The following is a 26472-nucleotide window of genomic DNA, read 5'->3' as shown; positions in this document are numbered from 1 at the left end:
CTAGCGACAAACGATATGGATGGTCATTCCCCAACCTGTTCGGGTTCGAGGTAAAGAATAGGAAAGCCTCCGTGACTTGACTCTTTGATAATCGTCGCGCACAAGGCTACTAGCTAGCTAAAGTTCGAGGGCCATCGGTCGACAATCAGACCCCGAAGTCAGCTCGCCCCGAACGCAGAAACGAGACGCGTCCGGAAGTGGCCCAAGATGAGACACAGATTAATACTCAGCCGCCAACTATTATTGATCATCGGGCGGTACGAGGTATATGAAATCATAATCAATGTCAATAATACTACTAATTATACTCGAAGCGCGTGCCGGGCAGGAATGATTCGAAGCAATGGCGCGTTTCCGCGACCCATGGCCAGCCAACAAGTCGGACGAAGGAAAAGAGAGCTCTTGTCCTGGTCGCCACTAGTAGTTCCATAATCACCCCATGATGGTCCCAACCATAATACAGCAACTTCTCCATGTCGGACTCCATCCTGTCTTCGCCCCGAGCATCCCACTCTGGTCTCTGCATACTTCGTACCATTTGCGGAACATAATATTGATTGACGCAACTTGCAAGACTAATACATTAAAGAGTGTGATCGGAAGTGCGACCGGCCGGTGTTACAAGGGACTTTTCTCCTTTTTCATTCTTCCCCTTGTTTGCATCGAGCCATGGTATGGCAAGTCTTCATCAGTGAGTAATAGTAAGTAGTAGTTTGGCACTACTCGGCAGTGGTAGTGTGTTTTTTTCTTTTTTTTACTTCATTCTGCTCTCCTGGCCTGGAGACCACCAAAGGAGGGACTTAGCGTCCTTCACCCAATGCTAGGGGACCCTGGAGTGGTAAGATGGATGGTGTGAATGTTGTCTTGGATCAAGCGACGCACCCCCCTCCCATTGTTAGTTTCAGGACTACTCCGTACTGCCGCGGATATCTGCGCAAATGTGGGTGATATCAAACCATGGATGATAGGGTTCCTCCTTTCGGCAAAAGTCAATGACAATAATAAAGGACGTACACGAGCAGCTGACAGGATGTACAGAAAAGAAAAGAAAGCCAAATCAACAGCCGCCTGCGCCTGCATGGGTCCTTGGCCAAGTGGGTGGGTTCTCCTTTTTTTTTTTTTTTTTTTTTTTTTTTTTTTTTTTTTTTTTTTTTTTTTTTTTTTTTTTTTTTTTTTTTTTTTTTTTTTTTTTTTACACTTTTGTATTATGATTTTATTTTACTTTGATTTATTTTTTCTGGCCTGCCGGGAATGACCAGCAAGCGGCGCCCTATCATCTCGAAACCGAGTCATCGCAGTGGCTGCAAACCGGTGGCGGAAACAACGAATGGGCCAGATCGGATTTCATTGCTGGAGACTAAGTAAGTTGCTACGGTAAAAGGGAGTACTTTTCTGGGCTCGTAGAAGAACACAGAAACGGTGCGCCCAATTTCATGGTTCGGTCCATACACGGAACATTACGGCCGGGCGGAGTATGACGGCAGAGAAGGGGGTAGAGGAACCTGGAAAAGGCGCAGGCGAGAGTTGGTGGTGCCCTTTCGCGGATTGGACGGGTGGTGTCTGCATGTGGATAATTACTACAACCATCTGGTAAAAGTGGTCATGACTCTCACTAGAATACTACCACCACTACGGACGACGGACTACTCACCCTCATCCATCGCCCCGGGGGGCGGTGGATAAGGTATGGTATGTTACTATGTGGCACTGTCCGCAGCAAGTGAGTCGCAGGAGTCTCCGGGTTGGCCCCGCGGTCATCCACCATTACCTATTCATTATTCCATTACAACTATCGCATATGTCCGCTAGTACTAACTGGAAGGATCTTTGGGAAAAGAGAACAGGCCCGGCAGTCAACAAGTCAAGTCACAAGGGGGGGCGCGTCTTGCTTCTGGTGCTGCCGAGCCCAACTTAGTGGTACCTAGCGAGTGGCTCCCTTCTCAGTCTCAGCTGCCCTCCGGCTCTCTGCCTAAGGTACGGGGGTGTGTGTGTGGGTGTGTGTGGGTGGCTTCTTGAGCACACCTTGTTCTCCAGTTCTCCAGGCTCAAACCATTCAGAGTGGAAAGGCTCAGGCCCACAGTGATTGGCTGTGTGTTTACAGATCGATGGAGCCCGGCCATTTGCTTCTCCTCCGATGATTGGTCTCTCAGTTCATTACGCCTCTCTGGATCGTTGTGTGCAGCTTATCCATCCAATTCTCGTACTCACACATGCCTTACATGCCTACATGATGGATACGCAACATTTTGCCTTGGCCCCCTCATTACACAGCGAGTGGATAAATGGCCAGACTAACATATCGTCCTATGCTAAGGTTTTCCCAAAATTGTCCAAAATGGACCGGTTAGTTAGTAGTGATGACGGGCGTGTGTGTGTGGTGTGTGTGCCCACGACGGAGAAACACTATATCGGTAATACCGATACGTCGGAGCAACTCTTACCTGTCTGGGTCGGAGGGGTTAATCCACTTCGAGTTTAGTTGCAACCAGACTGCCCAACCACTTAGTCTGTTCTCATACCTCCCAATCTTTTCGGACCCGTTCCATACTTGACACGGGCGAGGTAAGTAAAGTGAGAGAGTTGTGCGAGAGTTGTCTTGTAAGGATGTACGTACGTAGTACGTTTGGCACATAACTTACTTCATTTCGTCCATGACAACCCGAGCCACCCAAAGCTGAACCCGGTACCAGACTTACTTTGCAGAGTAACTAAGGTATCCTTGCCATCACTACCTCACTAGGTAAGCACCGCCTTGCCGGCAAGTGAACGTTTGACTTTTTTTGCGTTTTGCCTGGCGCCTTACTAAGTAAGTGACTGACCACCTCGCGGATGCTCCAATCTCCAATCTAAGCAAGCCTCGCCGTAGTGACCACCAACCTCCAGTACCAACCACGGACTAACTAGAACTGTTTTAGCCACCGTGACCCTCTTACGGCTGCCGTACGCAGCGATCCATAATTCCATGCTCCCCGCCTGCCTCTCTCCTCTTTGCTCTGCTCTGCTCTGCTCTGCTCTCCCCTCCCTTTTCCTGCCTGTCCCCAGCTCAAGTTGCTGCGCACTTTAATGAGGTGAAGGGGGCACGCTAACGCTTTTCGGGAAGGATGCCGTATGAATTGTTTGATTATTACGCAGCAACCAGAAGGCAGTGTTCGATTCCGTACCGAAAGTTTTCATTCCTTTGCCTTCCGCCTGGTTGAACTAGAACTGGCGATCAACCACATTCAGAGTGCACAAACCTCCCTTCGTCCACTCTCTCTCCCGTGCCTCCCGGGGGCTGCTGAGCAATGCCCACCCCTTCTCCCTTGGTGTAAGATATCTTTTTACCTTTTTCCGTTTCCTAATTCTTCCTTCCTATTTCATTTACATCAGCATCATTAATTTTTTATTTTTCTTTCTTCGGGGGTGGGTTTCTTATTTTGTGTTTGGTTTATTTGAAGTTCCATGAGAAATACATTTTCACTTCTGCCTATTTATTTTTTTATTCCTTTTACGATCGGTGCTTTTTGCTATAGTAATAGTAGTAGTTGTAAGGACCTCTTCCTGTGGCTTTCAGGATGATTACTGCATCTTGATCCGTTTTAGTTAGAATAGAAAGACCAACTGCAACGGGAGACGCATAAGTAAACACTAAGTATGCTCAGGTGTGAGTAGCTAATCAGGGTGAGGGAAGTGGAAAAAAAAGCAAAAATAGGAAAGCGAAAGAAAAAAATAAAAGGAAAATAAACCAAAAGCAAGACCAATCTGGGCGGCACACCACGACGGTTGCAATACGACGCTAAACCCGACTTATTATTGGATCTGATATGGGTCCTACGGAGTTAGCAGGCACGTATTATTCCAAGACCGCGCGAGGTGCTGTCCGAACTTCCACCCCTCTTCCTTTTCGCTCCCCCCTCTCTTAGTACTCTCTCTACTCTCCCAAAGGCGAAAAAAAAGCCCCCTCTCTCCCTCCCTGGACCAGTAAAATGACCTATAGACACTAGAACCTAACGCTGAATCTGGTCTAGGGCTGCTGACCTTGTTACCCTTCCACTACTCCGTAGCATGCATCCCCTTTTTTCCCCCCCCCCCCCCCCTCCCCGTGGCTCTGACATCAACCGGTATTTCATTCTCTTCAAGACAAAGCAGAGACAATCAAACCCGGGCAGCCAAACCGGAACCGACCCAAACGAGGCCAGAAAGGAGGATCAACCCTCTGGACCTGCGTCCGGGTCAAACTCTGTCTATCCTGTATGGGCACAGCACTTTCTCCGGACGAGAACTAGCCTACCCTGGCTCCTCTAGCGGAGTTGCTCTGAAGATGATTAGCCATTTGCTGGATGGAGGATGATGTCTTGACTTCATCCTTCATTATTAGTACCTTTCTTTTACTTTTTATTTTATTTTATTTTTTATTAATTTCCTGATTTTTATTTTTATTTTCATTATTCGGCCTTATTCAATTGATTCCGTCTCCTCTATGGCCTCTCTATCCATCCAAGGTCTTTTTTATTTATTTCATTTCCATCTTCACTTTTTTTCTTTTTTGATTTCCTTTTTGGTTCTAAATTAACTCTCTTGACTTTCCTTTATGATCGTCTCAATTGCCCTTTGAATTACCTGAGATATAATACCTTTTTATAACTGGTTGTACTTGCAACCTAAGTTATTGCAATCTATACCCAGAACCTCATCTTCCATTCTTCTGTCACTACTACTTACTTTCTATAACTACTACGACCCTTCCTACACTTCGTTGACCTTTAATATACTTACTATGTGATAATCCTTATTTATCCTATTTTCTTGGTCCCTGCTTCCATTATTCCCACCCCCTTAAGTGCCTTCATTCCATCTGGGAAAGCAGCATTCACCGGATCCGCTGCTGTTGCTATCCTACCAACTTCTCCCCCGCAGCCAGGCTGATATTCCCTTGGAACCCCAATTCTTTCGTCGGCGATTTCCTCGTTTGACCTCGTGTGTGTTGCTTCCCTCGTCTCGACTTGTCGCAACAAACCGCCGCATACCACGCCCGGAAATTGAAGATCTGGGAAGTTCCCGGTGTTTAATAACACCCGACTCAAGAATAACACCAGCTTGGTCAGGAGCCAGTCCAATGCGAGCTCTCTGACAAGGGTGTTACCTTTACATCTCCATCCTCGATCCAACTGCTTCAATCCTGACGCCATCCTTAAATACCACCCATATGTCTCTCCCGATCCTCTCAACGAAGCCGTATCTCCCCGCCCTCCACCCGATCACTCCTACTATAGCTCCTTCCTCGCGGACTGAAGGCTCGCTCAGCGCAAGGAAACGACCTCTTGAGGCTATTTCAGAAGTTCCCGATTACACCTGGACTGCTCCCTTCAGGGACGGTCTACCTACCCCTCCGAACGATATGAATAGCGTCACTGCTTGCAGTGCTCTGCCGGCGTCTTCTTATGGCGGCAAGCTCGATGGATATCAGCTTCCACCCTATTCTAAGGTGTCTGATTATACGCGCATGTCTTCTGATGTATCGAACGGAGCGGTCTCTTCGTCCCAGCCAAAATACCAAGCGCCGGCCAAGGATACCATGACCTCCGAACGAGAGTCTCAGAAGAAAAGTAGCTCCAATGGTGTTGCGTCGTATCTCCAGATTCCTTCGTCTATCAGCAACAGCAAAGGCAGCCTGGCTGAATTTGCTGCACAGGTAAGCTGGGTTCTTCTATCCATCCTGGATCTAGGATGCTGACTGGGCAGTAGATGACGTGCCTTTTCTGGTTCGAAAGTACCGCGAAACTGAAGGCCGTGGAGGACCGCCTCAACCCGGCCACATCGCTTGCACCAGAAGCAGTTCCCGCTGTTGCGTTCCAGAAGTGGGTGACAAACATCTTGTCAACTACGCAGGTTAGCCAGAATGTCATTTTACTGGCACTGCTCTTCGTCTACCGGTTGAAGAAGTTCAACCCTGGTGTGCGGGGAAAGAAAGGCAGTGAGTATCGGCTGATGACCATTGCGCTCATGCTGGGCAACAAATGTATGTCACTCCCTCGTGAAATGGTTATGGACAGAGAGCTGACGGAGTCTAGTCCTCGACGATAACACATACACCAACAAGACATGGGCAGAGGTCTCTGGGATCACAGTCCAAGAGATCCACATCATGGAGGTGGAGTTCCTCAGCAACATTCGCTATAACCTGTTCGTGTCCAAAGAGGAATGGAATGAGTGGCACGTCAAACTCGGGCTTTTCACGGACTACTTCAACAAAGCACCTCGAGCCTCCGAAAAGAACGAGAAACACCATACTCCGCCAGTCCTCAATGTCTCGCCCACTTTGGGGCCATCTCCTCGGGCACAGTTGCCGTCACCTTCGACAAAGTTGCCATCGCCTCCCGCATCCGATCCTCTCCGTTCGCAGTCCTGGGCTATGCCTATGAATGCCGTGCCATACTCTGGCGCACCTCAGCTCCCGAGCGACTTGCCACCGGCCACCAGCTCTCGGAAGCGGTCCCGTGAGGAGCCACTGGAGGAACCACCAGCGAAGAGGACAGCCATGCCAAGCAACATGCTCACCTCAATGCCATCACTTCCACCATCATCAGCTCTCACGAGCATCCCGACCTTGCCTCCGGTTCTGGCGTCCTCCGGTGTTCCCCCTCACCTCCCGGCTATGTCCGAACCGGTCTCGCGACTCCCCCGTCCCAACTTCCCATCTCACAGCCTTCCCCCTACCATGCCGGCGTCTTTGTCTCAACTTCCCCCTTCCGGTCGAGTCATGCCCCCGGTCTACAACCCTTCTGCGAACTGGGTTCCGCAGATGCCACCTGCGACGTCGGTTCCTGCTACTGCCGTTGGGCCTGTGGCCAACGGAATGTACAACACATCCATCTCACTGCCCGACCCCAGCAGACACCACAACAGCCCGTTTGCAATGACATCGGGCACAATCTCGCCCGCAGTTTCTGCATACTCCGTTCACACTCCTCAAAACCACCTCTCTCCTACCTTCTTCCTGGCAAACCGAAACTCGCCTTACCGACCGGTTCGCAGTGTCAACACCTTGTTGATCCCGCCCCCGTCGACGTCTATGCAGCAGCAGCGCATCCCGTTCGAGCACATGCACTACCAGCCGCTTGGCAAGTCTGAGCGCAAGACGGGCTTGCTGCCATATTCGCACCCTGAGGCTTGGCCGCATGGGCACTTTCCGCAACCGATTTTCCACACCACCCCAAACTATTAGATGACTTGCCGTTATCGAAAGACACTTTTTACGACTAGATTTTACGACGATTTACGAGAAGAAGCTCGCATTCTTTTCTCTCATTTGCTTGTCTCGCACACTTGTCGGTCATGTTTGCCCCCTTGTGTATATTGTACAAAACTTTCTTCACTCTGTGTTATGACCTAGCATTATGACGGCGTTGGCATTTATAGATGGCCTTTGTACTTGGAAGGATATGTTTGCATACTTGGCCATGGGAGGGATTCTGATTGATTTATCGAAGCATGGGTATGGCGTGGTACCTGTACGTTTAACTGACGTCTACTTGCATTGCATTATAGATCGTTCGACAGATCGATCTAGCGGGCCAGGCCTGCTCAATATATTCAATATATAAAACTTACACACATTACTTTTTGATCAGTAGTAGGCCTCTAGTAGAGAACAAATACTAAAGACTTGATTTCACCGCTTCCGTCTAACAAATTCTTACGGACAAATTAAGCGGTGAGATATAGTCCGTCAGGTCTTAGTAGCATAACCAGAGAAATACTGACCATCAGTCTCCATACCAGACATATCCATATCTCCATAAATCACACTTACACAAAAAATCACTCACTATGAACCTAGAACCTAGTCACTTATCATCCCTTTTCCCCCTACAAACAAAGTAACACCTATAGTAATAAATGTTGTGTACCTAATGAATACCAACGTCCCCGGCCCGACCAATCCTCCGCTCCGACCCGACCGACCCATCCCATACACACCTCAGGCATCAACCCAACCCTCCTCTCTCTCCCCGAAAACGAAAGATCTTTGTCCGCGGAAGAACCTCAAAACCATCAACACCACCACCACCAACCCCATCACAAGCAACGCACCGCACCATGCCACCCCGGCTCCAATTGCTGCCCTTCCAATGGCAGCGGCCAATGGCCACTACAACAACGAACCTCCTCTCCGCCTTCCTCCTCCCCCAAGCAGCTATTCCTATCCACCAACAAAGCCGGAACGCGCACATCCTCGCCTCGCTCTCCGATACGCAGGGCGCCTACAACAAGCGCATCAGAAGAGGTCGGGGTCCTGCGTCCGGAAAAGGTAAAACGTCTGGAAGAGGTCACAAGGGTCAGAAGCAGCATGGAAAAGTCCCCGCTGGGTTTAATGGTGGTCAGACGCCTGAGATTGTGGTGCATGGTGAGAGGGGGTTTAATAATGTGTACGTCGTCCTTCTCCTTATCCTTCCCAATTGGAAGGTTCTATCACTACGTGATAGATAAAGAGAAATAGACATATATGCTAATGATGATAATAATGGTACAGGCATTCAATCGACCTCGCCCCCGTGAACCTCGACCGAATCCAATCCTGGATCGACCAAGGCCGCATCGACCCAACCCGCCCGATCACGGTCCGCGAACTCGCCCAATCCCGCTGCATCCACCAGACCAAAGAGGGCGTGAAGCTTCTGGGCCGGGGCGTGGAGAAGGATGACCACGAGGTTCCCGTCGACAGTGTGCTCAAGCAGCCGATTCATATCGTTGTGTCGAGGGCGTCTGCGCCTGCGATCGCGGCTGTCGAGGCGGCGGGTGGATCCGTCACGACGAGATTCTATACCAAGTCTGCTATTGCAAGGATCATGAAGCGCGAGATGCATCCGTTTGTGTCCTTGGCTTGGACGAAGGAGAGTGGGAGTGAGGCGTTGGCGGTTGCGGAGGATGGGGAAGCCCTTACTGAGTCGAAGGTTATGAAGGAGATGGGGTATTCGTATAGATTGCCGGATCCGACTAAGAGAAGGGATATTGAGTATTATAGGGATCCTGCGCATAGGGGGTACTTGAGTCATTTGTTGAAGCCGATGGAGGGACCGAGTTTGTTCTTTAGGTCGCCTGTGGAGAGGAAGTCGGCTGCTGGTGTTAGGAAGGAGAAGGTCTTGCCTGAGAATAGGCTTTGGTGATCCCCTTACGGGGGTGTGTGATCTGTGGGTGTAGGTATAGATGATGTTGTGGTTTCGTTTTGTTGAGTGCTTTCAGTTGGTTTATTATCTCTTGTATAAATATGCTTGTATGTTATGTTATGCTTGTGGATATGTTTCATTACATTTAGGCTTGACTTACTCTTCAATCTCTTATTACATATGTTGATCCTTCTTACAGACGTCTACCTTAATCAGGGTCATAGGTTTAGCTACGAGTGGATTGAAATCTCAGCTAGATACAAGTCCCTCTCCCACCACCATTTGTTCATTTCATTCATAGTAGCAGAATGCCGCTCATATGTCAAGAAAGCAAATGCCCTGAGAAAAGAGAAGAGACTGGACACACCAAAAAGCCAGAGAACCTCTCAGCAAGCAAGAAGACCGTCCGGATATAGGCAGGTAATACAGATGATATAAGGAAAAAAAGAAATGACACGTTTTGTTCGCACACCCTCACCGCTGAAAAAGAAACAACGCCATGCCTTGTCACCAGGAGAAGAAGCGATTTGTTTCAAGTGGAAGGTGAAGTCAAAGAAGATGCGATACCAAACCAAAACCAGACCCTCTTCTTGCCCAAAGAATGTCCCGACCGCGATTTGAAATGCCTGAAACAAAGAACACAAAGTAGAGAGGTATACCGAAATGCGCTAAAGCAAAAAATTTCAAACTCAAAATATTAGAACGCTGCCAACATTGAAAAGAGGGTATCATAGATGATCAACATTCCGGAAACACCAGCGCTCGTCAGTATCATAAAGCGCCAGTCATGATCATCGGTCGTTCGTAAAGCAACATTCCCAGTTCTTTCGTAGAAGTAATCAGATAGACTGGGAAGAAAGAAAGAATATAATGCGTTGAGGCACTGCAACGAATGAAGCCCTTTACAGCTTCCATGCCGACTCCGTAGGGCTCTCTGCATTATCCATGAATTCCCGCAACCAGCGGGAGCACAGCACGTCGCGGATCGACCACCGTTTATCAACGTTCATATTCAAGCAGCCCATTATCAATTCCAGTGCATCTTCTCTGTCTTGGCGAAGCTGGGGATCCGCTTCTTCACCCACCACAGCATGCTTATTCCAATTCCCACTGAGTATATTTGATTGGATCCGCGGAGCAAAGGCATCTTGGAATGGTCGTGATCCGACGACAATCGTGAACACGATGACGCCAAATGCCCACATGTCCACCGAAGGATCGATAACTCCATTAGTCGATGATAGGAGTTCTGGGGAAGCGTACTCTAAGCTTCCCGCAACGCTGGTACTGGAACCAGCAGGGCCGATGGTCTTAGGCGGGGGACGGTCGGCGGCGTTATCGTAAGGATCAGGTGATGCGTCCTCATTGTCCGAGTTCATCCACTCTGCCATCCCGAAATCGCAAAGAACGAGCGTAGATGTCTTCGTCCCATCAGGGGACTCAGTAGGATCCAACAAGCAGTTCTCCAGCTTTATGTCCCTATGAACAACTCGAGCATCCTCGTGGAGGTATCTCAAGGCACACGCGAGCTGATACGCATACTTTTTGGCTAGTGTCATCTCCAACCCGCGGCGGTTCTGCCGCACGAGATCGAAGAGGGTGCCGCCGATAGCCAGTTTTGTGAAGCAGAAAGTAGCGTAGTCGGTCTCGTAAACCGCGTCCAACGTCAGTACGTTCGGATGGCTTAAATATCGCCAAACTCGCACTTCGTGGTCGAACTCCGCTTGAACCTCGTCATTTTCCTTCTCACTCCGTCCAGAAACTTGTTTCTTGACAATCTTGACGGCAAGCCGTTTTGTCTTGCCACTTTCCTCGACCTTATAGGCCTCTTTCACTGTGCTAAAGCCACCAAATCCTATCTGCTTGCCAAGGACATACTCAGTACCGACCATTTGTCCCTCATCATCTGGCTGAGGGGCCGGCTCGTCACCACCCGCGCTCCACATGGACAGAAACATGCTGGCTGGAGATTTGCCGCTCGAGGCAGTGGACCTGCGAGACCGCTGGCGGGTTGAGACGCGAAGGCCTCGTGCCTTACTTCCGAAAGGAGTCATGACACTGCCTGACCAGGAGCTGCGATCATCAAGCGAGGCGAACGTCTGCATAGGCGAGGCCACGCAGATGGGAGACGATAACATGCCCCGGGACCCTTCTGGAGGGGTTCGCAGCTCCTCCGTGATAGGAGACGCAGTAGATAGAGACGTGAGAGAAGTAGGATGCTCATAATCAGATGGGATAGCACCGTTTTCTTCGGGGAAGCTGTCGCGAGCAATCCCGGTAGGGATGGCTCGTCGTTCCTGCTGCCTCCTGAGGCTAGAACTGAGTCCCACCTGTCTTCCGTTGTGGTCAGCATCATCTTCCAGAGGCAAAGAATTCTTCAAGCTCGAACTCTTTGCTTGGAACCGTTGAGTGCGGCTCCTCACGTCTCCTCTTGGAGAGGAGGGATTCTCTAGTGGTCGGCGTCGGCCAGAGTCAAGGGCGGCGTCAAAGCTGATGGAAGGGCGGCGTTCTTGAAGAAAGCTGTCGAGCGGAGATGATGCTTGGACATCCTCTGGCTTGTGAGGAAAGGTGACATCTTGCTTGGGATAATCATCATGACGGGGAACGGAGATGGGGGGTGTCGCTGAGTGCAGACCACTCAAAGCACTGTTGTCTTCATCAGTACCGCAACGGGGTGCGTGATAATCGTGAAAGATGTTTGTACGATCGCCCTCGATACCGTCTCCCTGATCCGACGCTCTTCTGCCTCCATCATCACCCCGCCACCGGGGTCTCGGCGAATGGTGAAAGGATGTCTCTAGCTTCAACCCAACCAACCCGTTGTTCCTCCCAGTCTGAGCCATGCCCTCGGAGAGAGAGCAAAGTAATATCCAAGGGCGTCAAGGATCAGACGGCCACGATCTAACTGTCGTGGGGTTTGCGGATGACTCGAAGCTTGCACATGAAGATAAGGAAGAGGGGGAGTGAATGAATAGTAAGAGGAGTAGGAGTAGAAGGAGGAATGGGCGGGAGAGACCGTTTGTAATCTTATCGACTCCGTAATGCTACTACTTATCGGAGGGTCCCGATCCCACAGCGGAGCTAAACTCAAAAGTGCAGTGAGTCAGATGGAGAAAACACACTAAAATAGAACAAAGTAATATACTAGGGATGATAGGGCAGTGAAAAGGAGTTAGGCAGAAGAAGGAAAACAAACGGCGTGCTTCTAGGCAGCTGTGGAGGGAAGAAAGAAGGAAAAATTGTCTGACACCAGGGACGAAAATGGAGAACGAAGGGCAATATCGGGTGATGACGGAGCTGAATTGAAGGGTTCCATTGAAGGGTCGGAGCAGCAGACGTAAGTGGGGGACAGCCTGGGCCAATCAGCAGTGCGGATTAGGTGGTACACGGCGTCGTTCATGACGGAGGGATCGACCATCCACCGCCAGTCAGAGGCCGCCGTGACTCCAGAAACACTTAATCACCTGCCAATTCGCCCATCGCGCCCCCATCACCTGATGTTGCCGCCCTGGCCCTATGCCCTGAGCCCTACTCAAGAGCCATCTTACCTCAGCTACCCCATCTTGTTAACCCCTTCAGGTTAGACGCACTTACCTAAGACGGCATCGGCGCGTGGCCAGTCAGCTGCAGGGCCAGGCACGGGCCCTGAGCGCCGTTCTTTGGTAGGAAGTGGATAAGCGCGCGCAAGGGGCGCTTGTTTGGAGCAACCAGTTTGGAGACCTCCTTTTTTCGGGACTGTCTCAAACAATCCAGAAAGTCCGGGGAACTCGTCCGGCCTTTGGTTTCTTGACTCGGTTCTGGGCTCCAGCTTCACTTCTCCAAAACATCGGCGTTTTTGGCTATCGTTTTCTATTGTTCGCTTTTGCTTTCGTCTTTGCGTCACTCTGGAAGTCTTTCTTTCGCCTTGTTGCCTGAACCCTCGTCGCCTGGTCGGACGCCCAAGTACCCACCCCCGCCGTTGCTGTTCCTGGCGTTTCCTTCCTTCTTTCGCGTCGATACATCCATCGCAGCTAGAATTTCCAGTGGAATTCGCTCCTTTTCCGATTTTCCAATATATCTTCACACTCCCTTACCGTTCCCACCCGGACGTCGGGCAGCGGCCAGTTGCGTTACCACGTGGTTCCAATGCCCGTGATCCCATAAGTCGTGCCTTCGTGCGGAAATCCTGAGAAACGCTCCCTTCAAATCATAGTTGTGACTGCTTAGAAACGTAGCAAACATGGCGAGGCCACGGATTGTACGGGCTGGTACGTCTACTCCCAGCACATGGCTGCCGATCCGTATACCGTCTCCGCCCTTGCTGACCCGGATTATGTTATGATAGACACCCTTGACCTCCAAGACCACAACGCTCCTTCAGCTAAAGATCACACGCGGCAACCTACTCACTCATCTGGAGTCGCTCCTCACCAGGAGCAAACCCTTCGCCATGCGGACGAGGATATTAAATCCGAAATGATGCACGGTCCCGGCGCCGAAGACGGCCATCCGGAAGCTGGATACGGCGATGGGATTGATATATACGATGACGATGATGATATTGAGGAAGTGGACGAACTGGGACACCATCATCATCACAAGGGTGATTCTGGGGGTTCCGAAGAAGGCGATCTTGCGGATGGGGAAAGCGACGACATGATGGACGACGATCTCATGGACAAGATCTCAAGCTCTCCATCGATTGATGACGGTGCGTTCCGACTCTTTTGGTCCTTTCGGGAAATACGCAGACATCGCGTGTCACACAATCCGCCTGGATCCAAACATCTCATTTTCCCTCAGCCGTCTAGCTCTGGACCATGACTGACCCTGACCAGAGGACATCGATTTTGAATTTGTTTATGCCCTTCACAACTTTTTTGCCACCGTTGACGGACAAGCAAATGCGGCGAAGGGTGATACTATGGTTCTCTTGGACGATAGCAACAGCTACTGGTGGCTTGTTAGGATCGTGAAGGATGGCAGTATTGGTAGGTTACCCCTCGATGTTACACGACTTCAGCTAATTATCCGTCAGGTTACTTGCCAGCCGAACACATTGAGACGCCCACGGAGAGGTTGGCGAGATTGAATAAACACAGAAACGTAGATGTAAGTGCTGATTGTTCGATCATATGGTCTTTTCTAACGTTATCAGTTGTCCGCAACCATGCTTGGCGACAATTCGGAAAAGTCCAAGAATCCGCTGAAGAAAGCAATGCGCCGCAGAAATGCGAAGACCGTTACTTTCACAAGCCCAACTTACATCGAGGCATCTGATGTAGAATACTCAACCGAAGAGGAAATGGACGACGATATGTCTTTCCAAGACGAAGATATGGCCCGGGAAGATGCGGATCACTTACAGGATGGTCAAAATGAAGACATTGTCGTCAAGCCTCTCAGGCCCAAGTCGAAGGATAGAGGATTCGAAGAAGACGACATTCAGGAAGTGCAAGAGCCTGACAGCGCTGGTCTCGACAAACAGCGGTCCAGCCAGGAAATATTCGAAACGGAAGGTGAGGACATTCTCCAGAGATAACAGAATGGAAGCTAACAGTCTCCAGCGGACAATGCTGTCAGCAGGTCCAGAAATGGCACTGTGCGGAATACAGACTCCTTTTTCAAGGACGATACTGTTGAAACTAAGAAGATCTCTCTGACACCCAACCTGCTTCGAGATGAGAACTCATCCGGTGAGGCGAAAGAGGTAAGCATATATTTCACCACCTCTGCCTTTGTGGAAACTAATCAGTCAGCAGAGTCGCGGCAGCATGGAGGCGATCGACAAGGCGCTCAGCGCTATTGACAAGAACAAGGATGACAAAAAACGCAAAGACAAGAAGCCAGGAATGCTCAGCGGTCTGTTCAAAAGGAAGGACAAAAAGACCAAGTCTAACGATGAGGACACGGATGAAGCGGAAAAGACCTCAACGGAGCTGTCTCGGACGTCCCCACAACCGAAGACATCGTCGGATTCTTTGTCCTCTCCCGAATCTGCTCGATCGCCTAAACCCTTGGTGGTGCAGAGACAGACCAGCAAGTTGCAGAAGCAACCCCCTTCGGCTATGTCTCCAATTAGGCAAGACTTAATCCAGGAATCTGGTCTTCAAAGTCCCATCGATGCTAGAGAAGAGCCGCGGCCAATTATGAGTTCGAAGGATCAAACCATCCGACAAGTAACATCGGAAGAGGATGACGATATCCCATCATCTCCTCCCCTGGGGCCTTTCGATGACAGCCAGGAAGCTATGTTGTCTTCTGCCCGTGTGCCAAGTCCCTCAAAGAAGCCGGCTTTGACTCCACTCGATCACCAGGAACACCCGTCCACTGACATCCAGAAATCCTGGGAGGAGGATGTGTCTGAGAACACTTATTCTCAACAACGTTCTGTGGCGTCTCCTCCACAGAGATTCCCGCCGAAGCAGGTGTTGAACTACCAACCCCAGCGTCTAGACTCACCCCTCAGCGGTTCTCCGCTGGAAGGGCCGGTTTCACCTCTTACACCAGGATTGGTGGCAGGCCTGCCATCCCCTGGGAGACACTCGGTCTCATCGGTGTCCCCGCCTTTATCTCCTATTGCTGGTGACAGCGATCACAGAGGCATCGACGCCGTACCTGCGTCGTTTGAGACTGCGTCTGCTGGAACACCGACTTGGAGCGATGCTAGCTTGCGGTCGTACTTGGATGACGAGAACGACATCCGCGATCTATTTATCATTGTCCACGATAACTCTAACATCCCGCCTGCCGGTCCTGACCACCCGATTACTGGCTGTCTCTTCAAGGAAGAGAGTAAGAGGCTAAGGGAGATGACCAGCCAGCTGGATGCGATGCTCGCTGAGTGGGTAGGCCGGAGGACGCGGAGTGCGGCGAGCAAATAAGCAGGTCTTTAGACTCGGGTACTTGGTGTACACTAGACTGGTCACATCTGCAACTCCGGTTATTCGCGCAAATTCCAAGAGGACTGGTCATTCTGTTCGCCAGGGGCTAACAATGTGCTGGACGCATGAACTTGGTTGGCCTATGTTATGGTCCCTCTTTCAATCCGTCTCTCATTCGGGGACTTGATCATACCTGCGCTGTCACTTGCATAGCGCGACCCATTCATCCCGACGGGTGGTGATCGGTCATATCTGACCTTGATTTCGCTCTGACTTTCTACTTTGTATGCTTCAGTCCTTTAGTGTTGCGAGCCGTCTCATTTCTCATTGCTTGTATGTTTTCTGTCTTGAAGCCCACCTTCTACAGTTGCTGGGATACCCCTAACTACATGCCTCCACTACCTCGTGCTCTTTTCCCCGACTTTTCATGAAGTGATGTTAGATCTACATGTTCGTTATTCCATCAATCAACTATTGCATTCATCCAAGCACACCGCTTTGTTGGTGAACCTACGTGATAGATCACGCAACATCAAGAATATTACGAAGACAATAGCCCTGTAGGAGCGCTCCACTTCAGCCAGAGCAAACAAGCCCGGCCCGACCGCGTAAAAACAGGCCACCCTGTCGCCAAGTCCGAGTCATCAGTTCGTATGTGTTCGCGAGGCTGAGTCGTGCGGCACGGTCACCTGCACCCACCCCCGTCAGCCGCCAGTCCCTCACCACGCAGACCCGCAGCAAGCCCCAGCTGATCATCTTCACAAGACATCCATATACTATCCGAATATAACAGTCATTTCAACTGCAACTGCATACATGCATACCAACATTCCCTACCATAGATTAATTCCCAAACCAGGTCAGATCAACAATAACCTATTCCATCCATCGAAAATTCCATACTTCCCAAAATGACCGACCCCTACCCCCAGCACCAACCACCACCACCATCCTACCCCCCTCCCGTCCCAAACAGCGAGACTCCGTACTACTCTCCCCCGGACGGCGTCTACCAACACGCAGGATACGACTACGAACCGCAACATTTCTACAACCAGCATGCACTGCCGAATCAAGATCCTGCTTATAGTTCTCAGTACGACGTGAGCCAGATTCCTCGGTCTTATCCGACACAATGGAATCCGCAGGCTGCTAGTAGCAACACCAATGTTAGCAACATCAATAATGAGTTTAATGCTGCTATTCCGCAGTATGATCCCGATCGTCTAGCACCGGGTTACGAACCGCCTGTTCGGAGAGGGAGTAATGCTGAGTATTAGTCTGTTCCCATACCTCTGCCGCATTCTTTATATACACTTCGTTCTGTGTATAGTGTACATGGTTATGTGTTACTAACACAGTGAGGGACATACAGTGCCCAATCCGCCGCAGATATGCAAGCCCCTCCTCCTGCTCCTCCTGCGCCTCCAGCCCCGGATACCGAACAGCAATCCCGCGCCTACGTTGATGATCCTACCACCGCTGGTGACGAAGAAGGAGAGCGCAGCCTCGGCGGAGCTGTCCTGGGCGGCGCGACGGGGTATTATCTGGGACATAAGAAAGACCATGGACTTCTGGGGGCGGTTGGGGGTGCGATTTTGGGGAACTTCGTTAGTAATAAGATGAAGAAGAGTGATAGTGATGAAGAGGTGGAGGAAGTGGAGGTTGATGATGATCGCGAGACGGAGTATACGAGGTATCATAGTAGTCATTATCGGCGGTCGTCGAGTCATGGACATGGTCATCATCACCACCACCACCATCACCATCATCATGGTCATGGACATGGGCATCGGAGTCGGAGTCGGAGTCGGTATGAGGAGGAGGAGGAGTGGTAGGGTGGTATTATGAGTTATGAGTTATGAAGTTATGGGTTATGGGTTATGATTGATTATGTTCTTGTGCAGTGAGTGATCTTGATGTTTATGTTGGATGTCGATACCCTCTTTGTATCTGTTCACTTCTACTTACTGTTCATGGATTACTAGCTATATAGACAGTCATTTATTCAGTTGATATACTTAGTACCCATAGTATTCCCCAAGATACAAGTAACCCTCTCCATAGGCATCCCATCCTACCATACACAACCAATAGAACCTTACCCAACTGACCCCACCCAAACAAATGAATCAATATCAGATCATCTTATCTCTACATTCCCCCATCCCACTTACCCCAATTGAGCTAGCTCTCACCCACCAGAAACATGTCCACAACTCTTCAACCACCCAAGAAACCAATCATATCCTCGAATCATCCTAGATGTCAAAAGAATCGCCAATATCCACTTTCGGGGTGTTGGCCAATGGGAGAGGTGGTTCGTGACGCGTTGGACGCGATGAAAGGTGAATGAGAGGGGTAGATGGATGGGTTCTAGATGGTCTATGGTGGATTGTGGAGGGGGTGGATAGGTGTTGGTGAATGTGCTTTGGTTGAGTGTCTATCTTGGATGGCTACTTGGGATGGTGTGACTTGATGGCGGGATTGTGCGATCTACAGATTATTTTAGGATGGCTGTTATTGGGTTTATGGTAGGTTAGTTGTGGTGATGAGGGTATATGAAGGCGTGTTATAGTTCTGACGTCTTGCGGTGGTAGTTATCTCTGTTTGTTGGGTTTGGTGATAGTTAGAGTGATGTGAACTGGCATGGTAAAGAATGAGTGTAGTACAGTTAAGTCTGCTAATTTGATCATTATTTACAGATTTCATGATTGACATTATGACGGGTGTTAACATATGGCGACAGTTCAGGGTCTTATCACCAAGACGAAAGGGACCCTTGTACCTGCATGTTTTAGTGCCATCCACATCCTGGTTACGCGCCTCGATCGTAAGATCGTGATTAGAGGCGGTGAGGCGGGTTTTTGGAGATTTTGAGTAGTTGATCGCGTGCATGTTTTCCATTGAGGTTTATTGAGCGATGGTGTGCACTTTGAGATTATTTTCAAGCTGACTGAAGATAGATGGAAGTCAGATGATCATGAGTATCTCTAAAAAAATAGCGTGGGCTGGAGGTTATCGTGGAGATAAGCGTCTAATCAGCCGGTAGGGGAGATGCTAGCGGATCTACGAACGGAGGACCGATATGCTCCAGATCCATATCTCTCACCGTTAGTCCTTCTATTTGTCTGCTTGGCAATCATAATGACAAAGTCCAGTTACATAAGGCTTCACTTGCCCTCTGCTATGTTAGTGTCCCTTTGCGGTCCTTACCGAAAACATCCCTGATATCTCCGAGACAAGATGCAGGCCGAGATAGGCCATACGTCAACCCAAGCCATGTATGTCTCAACAGAGGTGGCAGTGAAGTACGTATTGCTCGAAATCTGAACGAGCAGCCTATCGTAGTAGGAGCTTGGTGCTGTCTGTGCTTTTGCCTGGATTTAACCTTCAATAAACCGTGTGGGTCAGGACTCCGGGGCAGCCGTGATCTTGACCGGGGATTGTCTTGGGCGGGTCTGGGAAGTCTCGGGCTCTGCCTTGGAAAGGCGTCTTTGCATCCATGGGATGAAGGCAAAACTGTGATTCGGAGTAAAAAAAGTCTATCATGGTCTCTTCCGTTCGGCAATCATTCAGTATTGTCCGTGTCACCCCACGCTCAGTCTGACTTAATCTCGGAGAGTTTGGGCGATGAATGCAGTGGGAATGTGAATAGCCGACCGAAGCGCAGAAGTAGGCAGACTAGAGGATAATTCCGGGGTTTGAAAGGGGGTATGATTACCGGAAAGAGGGGGAGAAGAGCGAGCTGAGAGAGAGAGTCATCACCCATTATCTGCAATGATGCCAATGCGGATAGACCAGCAGATCCGGAATGAAGATGAGGATTATTGATTGGAGTTAGTCAAGATAGTTCCAAATTAGTGTAAATTCACCCAATTGTTGCCGAACGGAGTCCGCTCCATTCCGAGTCCCCTTTGCCTCTGGGGGAAAGCCAATCAGCAGGCGGCGATAGGGATCATCCTCCATCCTCAGCCCCAGAAATCAACTCGTGACTCGATCTCGAGGCCGCCAAGTGTGACTGACTGAACTGACTGACTCCCTTCCCTTGTCGCGCATGCCTTCACCTCCCTCTCCTTCCTCTCTCTCTCTTTCTCTCTCTCTTCTTCCTTCTTCATCTTCTCTCATATCCTTCCCCCCGTCTTTCTTCTCGCTGCTCACGGGATTGCCCACCACCAACTATATTGTCGGGCTTCTTCGCTTTGTTCGTCTTATCGCCCTTATCTAGCGTTCCTTCATACCGCTACAGAGACACGCCCTATACTTGCAACAACCAAGATACTTCTACTGTCTCTCCGGGTCACACACAGATATTAGACTCCCGACACAAGCAATAGCCATGCCTCCTCCTCTCTTACAACAGATTCATGCAGTGCTCCCGCAACACTGTGAACCGACAACCCCCTTCCTCGCGGCCGTGTCCTCCTACCTCCACATCTGCCTCCCCACACCGTTAGCCTTCGTCTCCTCCGTTCTCGGAACCCTCAGCATCGTGTCCTGGCTCTTCGCCCAGCTCCCACAAATATACAAGAATTACCAGATTCAGTCGACGGCTGGCTTGTCGCTGTTCTTTCTCGTGGAGTGGTGTTTGGGTGATACTAGTAATCTTCTCGGTGCCCTGCTCACCCGGCAGGCTGGCTGGCAGGTCATCGTGGCTGCTTACTATGTCTGCGTTGACGTGACTTTGGTCTTTCAATACTTCTGGTACACACACTACAAAGGACAGTATGATGGCTACGGTGCCCTCTCTCATTCGGAATATGGTCAGCCCCCGGGTAGTGTCTTGGAAGGCGTCTCGTTCTCTGACAACGGCTCTTCCGATCACGCCTCTCGTTCTACCGAGTCTCCCTTACCGTCAAATCCCAAAGATGTGAAAGATATGAAGGAGCCTGCCGTGCCAACTTCCAACGGGCAATCTCCATCTTACTCCAATGAGAAATTGAGCTCTTCTAAGCGCTCGATTACCCGATCCAGTAGTGGCCCCAGCCTCCCAATTGGGTCACCACGTACTCTGCTGCTTGCATCAATGCTTTGCGCCGTGGTGGCCAACGCTGCCCCGACAGAGCCGCAAACAACTTCCGAATCCTCACAGAAGACTCTCGAGATCCTCGGCCGGATCATCTCCTGGATGTCAACATTCCTCTACCTTGGCTCGCGGCCGCCGCAACTATACAAGAACTACTGCCGGAAGAGTACATCAGGCCTTTCCCCATTACTATTCATGGCTGCCTTCTGCGGGAACCTCTTTTACTCCGCCTCCCTTCTAACCAATCCCAACGCCTGGTATGACTTCCCTGCCTATGGCGGTGGTGGCTGGGCCGACGCAGATGGCAACGACCGCCTTGAATGGGTCTCCCGGGCTACTCCCTTCTTCCTGGGCGCCTTCGGTGTGCTAGCCTTTGACGGTCTCATGGGCGTGCAGTTCCTCATGTACGGAACCCGGGATGACGAGTCTATCATGCAAGTTGAAGACCCCAAAGACGGACGTAGTCGTTGGACCCGCGTTCGGGGCTGGATGAGGGGCTGGATCCCTTCAGTGTCCCCTGCGCGACGACTTCGCTCTGATGCTCCTGTCTCTTCAGAAGAGAACCAATCTCTCCTGCAGAATGAGCGGGAGAGATACGGTACAGTTTGATTATGATTTCATTCTGTATTACTATGCCCTACTTGTCGCTATTTTCTTGGTTTCTGCATACCGGTACCCGACACAACTCAGGTCAGGCACCTGCATCCAACAGGCGAACATGATTTATCATTACGACTTTATGGCTTCCTATCCCCATACACCGGGAATAGACCTTGTTTTTCTTTCATACCTTTCTACTGGCTGCTTATTTGGCGTTAGCGATCACCTGCGGCAGTTGAACTGGAGTTCTTCATTCTTCATTTCAGATATTCTTCACCAAGACGAAGACTTGATTCTTAGCCGAGCATACATAGCATTTGCTTACAGGATGGTCTCTTTGGGCGGCGCTTTTGGTTATTTTTTTGTTTCGGGGACGGGTCTTGGATTCACCTGGATTATACATGGCATTCTCTTTCATCCATCAATACTTACTAGATGCATACATACAGCAACGGCATATATGGACCTCTGCTTTTGCTCTATATTGCTCTGGGATGAAGATGTAGTAGAGCATGCTTTGGCATACATATACATACTGCTACTGTCGTTAGATTTCATCATCGATAGATAGATCAATTGTCTTTGTTCACTAGTACCAGCATAGACCATAATCGAGCAGTTGACACGATATCTCTTCATCTACATGACTACTACTACTACTATAAGAAAAAGACATCATTAGGAAATGCATCACGAGGATCAAGTGGTAAATATCAAAAATTTTCATGAAAAGAATATTAACAGTCATCTAATTATAATCGCTAATGTGGGTGCCCCAACCGCGAATCGCCGGGCCCAGTTGTGGTGTGTGATGTGTGTGTTCAGTCCATTTCATTACCACCCCCTTTTTCTTCCTCTTCTCTTCGACTTCTCTTCTGTCTCATCAATCTCATTATGTAGGTACAGTTTGCATGGCCCCATGTTAATTTGAACAATAAGTCGCAAGTGGCTCACTCTGGTCCCAGCCCTCCAGCACTTGGTGAGGGGGACCGAATCAGCAGTAATATCTATAGGTTAATAATGAAAGAAGGGACAAAGGGGGAGGGGATGAACAGAATGGGGGGTGTGTGGGATAGGAAGCATGTGAATTGAAGATGAGAAAGAAAAGAAAAGAAAACAGTGACACGCGAGTCATGGTCGTTTGTTCACTTGAAACAGCGAGATGGCATGACTCGGGGGCCTGGGAAGTGATAAGCAATGTGCAATCGGGTAATGGATGCTACGGCGCATTTGCCGTGCTTCGGGGATTCATGGTCTTCTTTGGGTTTCGATTCTGTAGTGCGTGTAGGAGCCAAAGTCAAACATAAGCATGACAACCGCAAGGTTGTCTAATGATACACGGAAAGTGGACGGGATAGCCTCGAATCGACCAGCGACGCGGCGTGACCAGGATCAGATCGATCTGGTTCATGTGGTGGGCACCTTCCGAACATATGTGCGACAACATCGTCGAGTATCATCGACATGGTTCGGTGGTGCAGAAGGCAGGTTGATCAGAGACCAGGAAACGGCCAACTAGTAAAGTGGCGACTTGACATCTTGAACGCCTCGTCTGATCACATCCTCAATCTGCCATCTAGGAGGAATGATCTTGGAGTTGCGTTTGCGACGCAACTCTTGTTCCTTCTCCGGAGGGGGCATCGCATCCTCCGGCAGGGCACCTCCCGCGATGCCTGTCGAAAACTTGAGCTGCAGGACATTGCCGATTTCGTCGCAAGCTGTTAGAATGCGGTCAAGATCCTCCTTGGTGTGTGCAGCAGAGACGCAAAAACGGGCACGAGAAGATACCAGCGGCGTAGCAGGATAACCCACGACGACGACCGAGATTTTCCGCTTTAGCATTTCGTGGGAAAAGGCGGGCATTTTGGCAGGGTTGAAAAGGAGAACAGGGATGATCGGCGAATCATCGTGGCCGTACACTATAAAGCCAAGACGCTTCAAGCCCAGGCGGAGATACCGTGAGTTGAAGGCCAAACGCTGTAGTCGCTCTTCACCCTGACCGGGGATGAGTTCGCCGTTGATGATCCGCAACGCCGACATAATTTGCGCCAAAACTGCCGGAGCAGGAGCCTCGCCGTAGAAAACACCAGAGTTGGTCGCTCTGAGCACATCAATCATCGCCTTATCCGCAGCGATGTATCCACCGTTGGCACCGAAGGACTTTGTGAGGGTTCCCATGAGAATGTCAACTTCGCTGGTGTCAATTCCAAAGTAGTCACAAACACCACGACCCTTAGGACCAATGGCACCAATGGAATGGGCCTCATCAACGAACAGGTGGAACTTGTAGCGCCTCTTCAGCATGACCAGTCCAGGGAGGTTGCACATTGAACCTTCCATGGAATAGAGCCCTTCAACGACGACCAAGATCTTCTTCCACGGCCGATGGGTACGGGGTTGACCTTGGCTGATAGCTTCGCGCAGCTTACACTCCAGATCCCGCATGTCATTGTGCTTGAACATGGCAATGGAAGCACCGGAAAGACGTGCACCAAACCGAATCGAGGCATGATTGAGCTCGTCGGAAATGATAAGACAGCCCTTGTTGACTAGAGCGGGGAAGATGTTCGCGTTGGTACCAAATCCCATGGAGAAAACCATAGAAGCCTCTTTGCCAACGAACTTGGCGACCAAGTCCTCTACCTCCACATGAAGATCCTGCGATCCAACCTCAGCGCGAGTACTGGGGGAAACGATACCATACTTGCGGATCGAATCCTCAGCAATGTCCGCACAGGGACCTTCGGATTGAGCAAATCCAAGGTAGTTGTATGAACTCAGGTTCAAGGTGTCAGTGGTCGTTCCAGTGAAGTAGAAGTGCTTGTTGTGGTCATCCGTGGCCCGATCGATCAAGGTGATATAGCGACCAGGAACCCCAGTGACGGGACGTTCGAAGCAATCGTTAATTCGCAATTTGAGACGGCGCACGTAAAAGTTGTCGAAGTCACTGTTCAGGGCGCCATATCCATTTTGGGGCTTAAGATGCCGATAGTTCTCTTCGCGGAAGCGCTTTCCAAAGAAGTCTCGCACATGACCGAAAGCGATTAGGATAAGATAACTGATATAGGTGGTGAGGAGGTAATAATACGGGGGTTCGTCCATCACAGGCTCCGGAAATGTACCACCGGGATGCTGACTGGTGTATCGGTGGCTATGATGGCCGATGGGGCCGAACTGAGCATGTTGCTTAGCCAGGCGACGAGCCTCTTCGGGCGAAGGCGGCTGAAAGAGAGTGGTTGGTGGTTCGTCCATGTTCGGATTATCCGCAGTGGCAGTGGAGAGAGAGATTGTAGGCAGCGACAGAGAGGCTGAACTGATGGGCGGGGTGGCAGTACTAGAGTTCAGGATTCCACTGGCCGATTGGACAGCGGCCTGCGCAGTCTGAGATTCGGCCTTGGACTTAGGAGAGGTCGAAAATAGCTGACTTAGGCGGTTAGGTTTAACGGCGGACGCCTTGATGGCGACACCACCCTTTGCGGAGGCAGAAGAAGAGGGAGCGTTGGAGGGGTCGTTGACGAAAGAACTAGCAGCGCGACGAGGCATCGCAAGGAAACAGCTAGACAGGAACGAGCAAGGTTGTGCAGCACCGAGGAAATGAAGGAACTTCTGCCGCGGCTCTCGAGCAATTAAGTACGGCAAGCACTACCTAAAAGGTAACCAGCGAACTTTTGCTTCTAGGCAGCGTATTCCTTTGATCTAGCCTCCTTTACTCCAGCGCAAAAGGGAATGACAATGATTCGGTGTCACCTACACACGGCGGAGTCGAGTGTCAGTCACCATATCACCAGGCAGGGAGAGCGACAAGAGAACGGCTCAGCGACCGAAGGATTGTGGTCGCAAGCAGAGACAGGGACTCAAATGACAAGAAGCGAAGAGAAGAGGGGTCTAAGGGGGGAGGAGAAAGGGAAGAGTCTTGTCGAGAGACTCCGGAGACTCCGGGGGCTAATCGGTCACGTACCTTCGCACGTGGAGGAACAGTAGCAGAGGGCACGGAACCCTTCGACGACGGGATCTGTCGGGACCCCTAAGCCAAAGGGAATCAATCGACCAGATTAACCGTTAGAGAAGCAGGACCTTTTGTAGGTTTGAAGGTTGGCAAAGGAGGAAAAGGGTCGGTGCTGGGAAAGAGGTCGGAAAGGGAAGACGAAGAGCCCCGAAGGTCGAATAACGGGAAGAAGACAGATTGGAGTGAGATGAATAATGGAATTTTGTGACGCGAATAAAAGAAAAAAACAGCCTCAAAGGGAATAGTAATGAATAATGGCACCAAACAAGGTACGAGGCTAAGAAATCGAAGCGGAGCTCAGGCTTGCGTACTGTAAAGTGAAAGCAATACTTGTGTAGGGTTTGGTTGGGGTGAAAAAGCGCAATTTTCGCTGGCGAGATTTGCAAATGACGATGGGGTTACGGGTGGGAAGTGGAGCCCCCGACCCATCGAACACTGTCACAGGGCGGTATTGTTTGCTGGTTCTACACTATCCGTGCACCCTCCCAGTACCTGAGCCACTGGTATTCTGACGGTAATCATACCCGCCGCCCCTGGACCCTTCTGCAAGTTCCTCGATTTGTTTTCATTCGTTGCACGCCTGGATTCTATCGAGTGTTTTGACTTTCCCTTATCCCAGAAAGGGGCAACGCAAGGTGATAGTCACCAGAGGCACCTTGAAACTGCCATTTATGCCGGTAATCTGACAGCCTGGATTTTCACCGCTAGTTAGTTCCTCCCAAGCACTTTATTTATTATTCTCTTGCATCAATCGCTTTGCATTTACAGACTGCAGGTTGCAGCGTACATGTTTCTGCCTCAGGCGAGACCCTGGTCACGGCTCACGTTTCC

The 26472-nt window shown here is 50.3% G+C and overlaps 10 protein-coding genes across 10 annotated transcripts; 6 read left to right on the top strand and 4 right to left on the bottom strand.

Annotated features, from left to right (window-relative positions):
• Positions 1-15: 15 nt before the first annotated feature.
• On the top strand, positions 16-2083 carry BO88DRAFT_426349 (uncharacterized protein; the record flags this gene model as incomplete). The annotated part of the gene is made up of 7 exons (XM_025708898.1): positions 16-43; positions 163-264; positions 900-1094; positions 1264-1311; positions 1386-1558; positions 1617-1720; positions 2035-2083. 7 exons carry the CDS (start codon positions 16-18, stop codon positions 2081-2083), a joined length of 699 nt encoding a protein of 232 aa, XP_025562037.1.
• Positions 2084-2437: 354 nt separating this feature from the next.
• BO88DRAFT_426348 (uncharacterized protein) lies at positions 2438-4351 on the bottom strand (the record flags this gene model as incomplete). Its single annotated transcript, XM_025708897.1, has 7 exons — positions 2438-2519; positions 2615-2638; positions 2669-2708; positions 2820-3051; positions 3251-3294; positions 4141-4201; positions 4271-4351. The coding sequence occupies 7 exons, from the start codon at positions 4349-4351 to the stop codon at positions 2438-2440; spliced, it is 564 nt and encodes a 187-aa protein (XP_025562036.1).
• Positions 4352-4758: 407 nt separating this feature from the next.
• On the top strand, positions 4759-7290 carry BO88DRAFT_68080 (putative mucin). The gene is made up of 3 exons (XM_025713052.1): positions 4759-5671; positions 5725-5998; positions 6051-7290. The coding sequence occupies exons 1-3, from the start codon at positions 5186-5188 to the stop codon at positions 7202-7204; spliced, it is 1914 nt and encodes a 637-aa protein (XP_025562034.1). The 5' UTR covers positions 4759-5185; the 3' UTR covers positions 7205-7290.
• BO88DRAFT_426347 (uncharacterized protein) lies at positions 4773-5168 on the bottom strand (the record flags this gene model as incomplete). The annotated part of the gene is made up of 3 exons (XM_025708896.1): positions 4773-4911; positions 4997-5104; positions 5152-5168. The coding sequence occupies 3 exons, from the start codon at positions 5166-5168 to the stop codon at positions 4773-4775; spliced, it is 264 nt and encodes an 87-aa protein (XP_025562035.1).
• Positions 7291-8079: 789 nt separating the features above from the next.
• BO88DRAFT_426345 (mitochondrial 54S ribosomal protein uL15m) lies at positions 8080-9146 on the top strand (the record flags this gene model as incomplete). Its single annotated transcript, XM_025708895.1, has 2 exons — positions 8080-8408; positions 8513-9146. The coding sequence occupies 2 exons, from the start codon at positions 8080-8082 to the stop codon at positions 9144-9146; spliced, it is 963 nt and encodes a 320-aa protein (XP_025562033.1).
• Positions 9147-9816: 670 nt separating this feature from the next.
• Positions 9817-12267, bottom strand: BO88DRAFT_67440 (serine/threonine-protein kinase). The gene has a single exon (XM_025713049.1). The coding sequence runs from the start codon at positions 11987-11989 to the stop codon at positions 10049-10051; it is 1941 nt and encodes a 646-aa protein (XP_025562032.1). The 5' UTR covers positions 11990-12267; the 3' UTR covers positions 9817-10048.
• A 781-nt stretch (positions 12268-13048) lies between these two features.
• Positions 13049-16297, top strand: BO88DRAFT_67563 (SH3 domain-containing protein). The gene is made up of 7 exons (XM_025713051.1): positions 13049-13393; positions 13471-13836; positions 13964-14116; positions 14164-14237; positions 14284-14644; positions 14693-14835; positions 14888-16297. Exons 1-7 carry the CDS (start codon positions 13366-13368, stop codon positions 16007-16009), a joined length of 2247 nt encoding a protein of 748 aa, XP_025562031.1. The 5' UTR covers positions 13049-13365; the 3' UTR covers positions 16010-16297.
• A 623-nt stretch (positions 16298-16920) lies between these two features.
• Positions 16921-17847, top strand: BO88DRAFT_342436 (uncharacterized protein; the record flags this gene model as incomplete). The annotated part of the gene is made up of 2 exons (XM_025703143.1): positions 16921-17288; positions 17385-17847. The coding sequence occupies 2 exons, from the start codon at positions 16921-16923 to the stop codon at positions 17845-17847; spliced, it is 831 nt and encodes a 276-aa protein (XP_025562030.1).
• Positions 17848-20043: 2196 nt separating this feature from the next.
• BO88DRAFT_67447 (PQ-loop repeat-containing protein) lies at positions 20044-21982 on the top strand. The gene has a single exon (XM_025713050.1). It carries the CDS (start codon positions 20349-20351, stop codon positions 21642-21644), a length of 1296 nt encoding a protein of 431 aa, XP_025562029.1. The 5' UTR covers positions 20044-20348; the 3' UTR covers positions 21645-21982.
• Positions 21983-23150: 1168 nt separating this feature from the next.
• Positions 23151-25178, bottom strand: lcb2 (putative serine palmitoyltransferase 2; the record flags this gene model as incomplete). Its single annotated transcript, XM_025710803.1, has 1 exon — positions 23151-25178. One exon carries the CDS (start codon positions 25176-25178, stop codon positions 23151-23153), a length of 2028 nt encoding a protein of 675 aa, XP_025562028.1.
• Between the last annotated feature and the right edge of the window lie 1294 nt (positions 25179-26472).

The sequence above is a fragment of the Aspergillus vadensis genome (assembly GCF_003184925.1).
Source record: "Aspergillus vadensis CBS 113365 unplaced genomic scaffold BO88scaffold_14, whole genome shotgun sequence".
In the NCBI taxonomy this organism is placed as follows: domain Eukaryota; kingdom Fungi; phylum Ascomycota; class Eurotiomycetes; order Eurotiales; family Aspergillaceae; genus Aspergillus; species Aspergillus vadensis.
The sequence above is the reverse complement of the archived record's forward strand: the minus strand, read 5'-3'. Positions and strand labels throughout refer to the sequence as shown.

Bases quoted from the DNA above. Each gene is read 5' to 3' on its own strand.
- BO88DRAFT_67563 (XM_025713051.1), top strand. From the start codon at position 13,366: ATGGCGAGGCCACGGATTGTACGGGCTG. The intron at 13,837-13,963 runs GTGCGTTCCGAC...GACCCTGACCAG, and splicing joins CTCTCCATCGATTGATGACG to AGGACATCGATTTTGAATTT. The intron at 14,645-14,692 runs GTGAGGACATTC...AACAGTCTCCAG, and splicing joins GGAAATATTCGAAACGGAAG to CGGACAATGCTGTCAGCAGG.
- BO88DRAFT_68080 (XM_025713052.1), top strand. From the start codon at position 5,186: ATGTCTCTCCCGATCCTCTCAACGAAGCCGTATCTCCCCGCCCTCCAC. The intron at 5,672-5,724 runs GTAAGCTGGGTT...ACTGGGCAGTAG, and splicing joins TGGCTGAATTTGCTGCACAG to ATGACGTGCCTTTTCTGGTT. The intron at 5,999-6,050 runs GTATGTCACTCC...GACGGAGTCTAG, and splicing joins GCTCATGCTGGGCAACAAAT to TCCTCGACGATAACACATAC.
- BO88DRAFT_67440 (XM_025713049.1), bottom strand. From the start codon at position 11,989: ATGGCTCAGACTGGGAGGAACAACGGGTTGGTTGGGTTGAAGCTAGAG.
- BO88DRAFT_67447 (XM_025713050.1), top strand. From the start codon at position 20,349: ATGCCTCCTCCTCTCTTACAACAGATTCATGCAGTGCTCCCGCAACAC.